This window comes from Bison bison, unplaced genomic scaffold (genome assembly GCF_000754665.1).
Source record: "Bison bison bison isolate TAMUID 2011002044 unplaced genomic scaffold, Bison_UMD1.0 scf7180017864209, whole genome shotgun sequence".
Taxonomy (NCBI): Eukaryota; Metazoa; Chordata; class Mammalia; order Artiodactyla; family Bovidae; genus Bison; species Bison bison.
Window position 1 is genome coordinate 2,923,680 of NW_011494781.1, and position 5,728 is coordinate 2,929,407.

General features: G+C 42.3%; 1 protein-coding gene across 1 annotated transcript in view; it reads left to right on the forward strand.

The window, feature by feature from the left end:
• Positions 1-5,728, forward strand: part of TMEFF1 (transmembrane protein with EGF-like and two follistatin-like domains 1) — a 110,626-nt gene that overhangs the window by 13,360 nt on the left and 91,538 nt on the right. The window contains exon 2 of the mRNA XM_010844834.1: positions 5,541-5,718. Coding sequence (XP_010843136.1) covers positions 5,541-5,718 — 178 coding nt within the window. The remainder of the gene's footprint in view (positions 1-5,540; positions 5,719-5,728) is intronic.

Below are 5,728 nucleotides of genomic sequence, written 5' to 3' on the forward strand. Positions count from 1 at the left end.
ACATTCAGAAAGATCATGGCATCTGGTCCCATCACTTCATGGGAAATAGATGGGGAAACAGTGGAAACAATGTCAGACTTTATTTTTTTGGGCTCCAAAATCACTACAGATGGTGACTGCGGCCATGAAATTAAAAGATGCTTACTCCTTGGAAGAAAAGTTATGATCAATCTAGATAGCATTTTGAAAAGCAGGGACATTACTTTGCCAACAAAGGTCCGTCTAGTCAAGGCTATGGTTTTTCCAGTGGTCATGTAGGGATGTGAGAGTTGGACTGTGAAGAAAGCTGAGCTCTGAAGAATTGATGCTTTTGAACTGTGGTGTTGGAGAAGACTCTTGAGAGTCCCTTGGACTGCAAGGAGATCCAACCAGTCCATTCTGAAGGAGATCAGCCCTGGGATTTCTTTGGAAGGACTGATGCTAAAGCTGGAACTCCAGTACTTTGGCCACCTCATGTGAAGAGTTGACTCATTGGAAAAGACTCTGATGCTGGGAGGGATTGGGGGCAGGAGGAGAAGGGGACGACAGAGGATGAGATGGCTGGATGGCATCACTGACTCGATGGACGTGAGTCTGAGTGAACTCCGGGAGCTGCGATTCATGGTGTCGCAAAGAGTTGGACACGACTGAGCGACTGAACTGAACTGAAGGCCATGTGGGTAACAAGAATGGTACCTTCAACTGGAGTTGTAATTACGAGCAATGTAATCACAATAATCGCTGTTTATGATGACAAGAAGCCCCAACAAAAGTCTCCTGATGCCTGGCTGGGGGCCTAGGATGGCTTGTGCATACCTTTGTACACCCTGCAGTATTAGTGGTGCCAATCTTTGCGCCATCTTTTATCAGGTGATGGATGATGCTTCTCCACCTGTTCATGCTTGTGATGTGATGGGGCTTTGGAGTCAAAGGAGCCAGGTGACTCCAATGTCCTAGCTTTGTGGTTTAGGTAGGTTACTTAACCTCACGAGCCTCAGTTTCCTCATCTATAAAATGGAACTAATACCTACCAACAGGATAGATGGGAAAATTAGTGACAAGTAATAGGAAGTGCCTGGCAGTACCTGGGATGTAGCAGGTCTTCAGAGAATTATAGTTACTATTGTTATGGCTCAACCCACCAATGATATTATGGGGTCTCTGCACTAGACTATAAGTTCCATGAGAAGCAGTGACTTCGTTTCGTTCACTACTATTTCTTAGCATCTAGAACAGTGTGTAATTTTTAGTAGGTGCTCAGTAAATATTTGTTGAAGTTTACAACCAGTTGATCTTGTTCTCTGTCCCCACTATGCTGGCTGGCATTCAGACGAATTCACAGGCCCTTGCTCTGATTTTTCTTCTGCCTGGAACACTCCCCTCTTCACCTAGTTAACTCATCCTCCTGATCTAAGCACAAGTACAATTCTTTCAGAGAAACCTCTGACTTTCTCTTCCATAGCCTCTGTTAATACTGTTGCAATTTTACTTTTATTTGTATAACTGATTAATATTTGATTGTAAACTTCATAAGGAGAGGGACCTTATCGGTTGTACTCATCACTGTAAATTTTCAGGGACCAGGGGTAGACCTTCAGTATAAATTTGCTGAATGAATGAATGACTTCCTTTATTGTTGTTTTTGACTGTACCATTAAGCTTGTGGGTTTTCAGTTCCCCCAACAGAGATTGAACCTGGTCCACTGCAGTGATAGCCCGAAATTCTAACCACTAGGCCACTAGGGAACTCCCTACTCTTATCATTTTTTAAAAAATATCCCTCTGTCCAGGAAGTGGTGTCCAATTTCTCTAGTTGGGTCAGAGGTCAATCCCAGGTTTGCATCGGTGCTGAGCCATAAGTCATTCCAGTGTTTTTGAACTGAACTCAAGTACTATGATTCTCTCCTACCAAGGCCAATTTGTCAGTCTCGGAGTTTTCATTACCGCTTATCAGGGCTTTATTATGCTGCTAGACCCTCTAGCACGAGGTCTAGAAAAGTCCGAATTTTGGCTGGGTTGGGAGTGTGAAGTAGGATTTGCCATTTATTCCTCCTTCCCCCACCCCCCTCTATTTCTATCTAGTGTTTATCATACTGGGTTGTAATTATTAATTTTTTAGATGTATCACCCCCTCATCCCCTAGCAAGGCAGGACTAGCTCTTGGTCCCAGAGGACTGAAAGAATGCAATGAGATTTGTTGAAGGAATGCAATGTTTTCCATGAATGAAGTTTTACTGAGGAAAAAAATCAGCTCAAAGGAGAGGGCACTACCTGTTTTTTTTTTTTTTTTTAAACCTGAGTCAGTAAGTCTCTTTTTGTTTAAGTTAATTTGGGTTCCGTTTTCTGTGACTTGGATCTGAAAACATTCTGATAGAGCATAATCCATGGTGTTCAGATATAGAATCTGACAGATCATTGTTAAAAAATGTTTATTCCATAGTAATTCCTTCTTACCTCTCTAAGAACAGACTTCTCTACCTCTGTCTCTGGGCTCAGCTATGAGACTTGCTTTAGCCAGTGGCATCATAGCAGACACGTACAAAGAGGGGTGTGAAAAGTGCTTGCACAGTTGGTTATGCCCCTTGTACCTCTGCCACCTCCATAAAAACTGGTTCCCTCAGGTTCTGCCCCTTCAGCTGGGGCCCCAAAGTGCATACGCCTGAAGAAGATCAGAACTCAACCTGCACATAGGAGCCAAGCCCAGTTGAACCTGCGGTTTGGAGCCCAGCCACTCAGCCAAGCCTACGGTCAACCCCCAGACCTATGAGAAATGAATGTTTATTGCTGGTTGCTGTAAACAAATGACAGGTTGCTGCCATGTTGTAGTTGTTATGGAGCAATCACTGATAGGCCAGGGGTTTCCAAACTGGCAGTGTATGTGGATTACTTAGACAACTTTAAAGTAAATAAGGGATACTTGAGCTTCCCCCAGAATTCCTGGAGTCGTATTCAGAAATCTATATTCTTTTAAAACTGACTGGGTGATTTAAAAAAAAATATATGCATTTTTGGCTGCTTTGGGTCTTAGTTGCGGCATGCAGTGAGCAGGCTGAGTTGCTCTGCAGCATATGGGATCCCAGTTCCAAGACCAGGGATTGAATCTGCACCCTCCTCCCGCACCTCCCCCCACCCCAACTTCTGCTGGAAGGTGGATTTCTAACCACTGAACCACCAGGGAAGTTTCCTCTGGATGGTTTTCATGTAGTGAGTTCCCCACTCTTTTGCTGGCTGAGTGGGTCACCAAAGTTAAGGCATGTGATGGGGATTCTATTAGATGACCACTAAGATTTTTTTTAACTTTAAAAATTTATTGGGGTATAGTTGATTTACGTGTTAGTTTCAAGTATATAACAGAGATTCAAAATTTTTATAGATTTCATTTAAAGTTATTATAAAATGTTGGCTATATTCCCTGTGCCGTTCAATATATCCTTGTAGCTTATTTATTTTATGCATGGAAGTTTGTACTTCTTAAGATCTTTTTTCCTCTCTGAGACCGAATGATTGAAGTCAGAGGACTCCTGTTTCTGAAGTACAATCCTTTTCAATTTGAAAACTTCTGAGAAATCTGTGTTAAATTTTTCTTACCTGATTTGGAGAAAGATGCAGAAATAAATGATCTGTGATTTATGGCCATAGGGTTTTTGGTTTTATTTAAGGATTGTCTCCTCAAAGTATTTCTTCCTGGACTATGGTTAGCAGTCAAATGAAAATTAAAAGCAGAAGACTGGGGTTTGGAGAGCCAAACACATGGCAGGAAAAAATCACTGGGGAGGTCATGTTTAATGGAGAAGCTGTTGAAGGAATGGTCTGAGAAGGAGCCTTTAGCTGTGGCTTGGCAGTCAGGAACTCGAGATCACACCTAATGCAGAAGCTAGTTGAATTTCAGCTGTAATAACTGCCATGCCACAGCCCAGTTTAGAGTTTTGAGGCAATCTTAATAAAATGTTTCAAATGTGAATTTATATAAAAAGCATGATGAACATATACTTTAAAAGAAAATAGCTTTTTAAAGTTTTAACAAAAATTTTCATTGAAAAAAATTCAAAAAACACAGACAAGTATAAAGGACAGGAGTCTTATTCATCAGCTCACTTTTTAGAGATAACCACTGCTAATATATCACTATATTCTTTTGAACTTTTTTTTCCTATATACACACATGTCTATTTAATAAAAATAAGATTTTCTTACACATACTCACTGGTATCCTTTTTTCCTTGTCAGAACACTGATCTAATCTACTCCATTGCAAAAAGAGGTACCATACTTTAGTTCCCACAGATGGACATTTAGTTGATATTTACTATTATAAAAAGGCTGTGATGGATATTCATATAGACGTTTTGTGCTCTTGTCCAATTATTTCTTTAGGATAAATTCCAATTCTTGGAATTGCTAGATTAAAGGATAAATGTTTTAAAGGCTTCTGATACATAGTTGAATTGCTCACCTCAAACATAAATTAATAAAGCAAGGTTTTGTCATTTCTTCTGGGCTTCCCCTGTGGGTCAGCTGGGTAAAGAATCCGCCTGCAATTCTTGAGACCAGAATTCGATCCCTGGGTTGGGAAGATCCCCTAGAGAAGGGACGGGTGATCCACTCCAGTATTCTGGCCTGGAGAATTCCATGGACTGTATAGTCCATGGGGTAGCAAAGAGACACGACTGAGCGGCTTTAACTTTGTCATTTATCTCTTTTAGTCATCATCAGGACAAGAAAGCTTGTCGGCTTAATCTGCCTTTTACTACTACTGGGTTTAAATATCTTTTTATATATTTATTGTCTGTATTTAATCTGAATAAGACATTAGCGCCCCATTTGTTTTTTTTACCTCTATCAACCTTTTATTCCTGATTCATATTGTTGTCTCCTATTTACAGTGAAGATATTATCCCTAGTGTGGTTTTGCCTGTGGCAGCTTTCCACACATTAAAAAATTTTATGAGTCAAATTCATCAGTTTTTCAACGAGATTTATAAATTCCTTTTTAGGTGAGAGGCAGCATAAAAGAATGAAAAAAGTAGAGGAATTTCAAACAGTTCAGTCCATCATCTTATTGCTGTGGCTGGGTCTCACTCATTTCGCACAATGTGGTAGGAAGAGCACTGGGTTGGGAGTCGGATCACCTTTCTCTGGCTCTCAACTTCCTCCTCTGTAGAAGAGGGATGAGAGTGAAAACTCCTTTGTAGGGCCGTAAGAAAGAACTGGAGGGAATGTGAGTCCTATCTAAATATTAGCTATTCTTAGTGGGAGAGGGCAATACAGAATTTTAAAAACTATTTTAAATTCAGTTGGTGTTTGTGGGAATAGGGTAAGGGTGAGGAACCCAGTAATTCAGCCATTTACCCCCATCTCTAAGAACGACAAAGCTGGAGTCAGAACGTGAGTTCTAATTCTGGGGTCCTGCCCGTTTTCCTCGTAGGTGACCTTGGACAAGTCACCTTCACTTCTCCCCGGCTCAGTTTCTTCACCTAGGGAATAGCTATATAATAGCCCACCTGCCCTTTTCCCCGCCAAACTGCTGGGCCAAGGAAACGCTTCAAAAACGCTCACAAAAGGGCGGCAAAAACGTCGGTCAGGGTAACGCCTTCGGAGCCTGCTCGGCGCCCGCCGGCCCCGGGTGGCTGGACCGAAGGGCGGCCGCGCCCCCCAACCCCCGCCAGTGCTCCCGCCCCGCCGCAGGAACAATAGCTCCCCCGGAGGCGGCGCCGGCCGCGGGCGGGGGCGGAGCTGCGGGCGCGGGCGC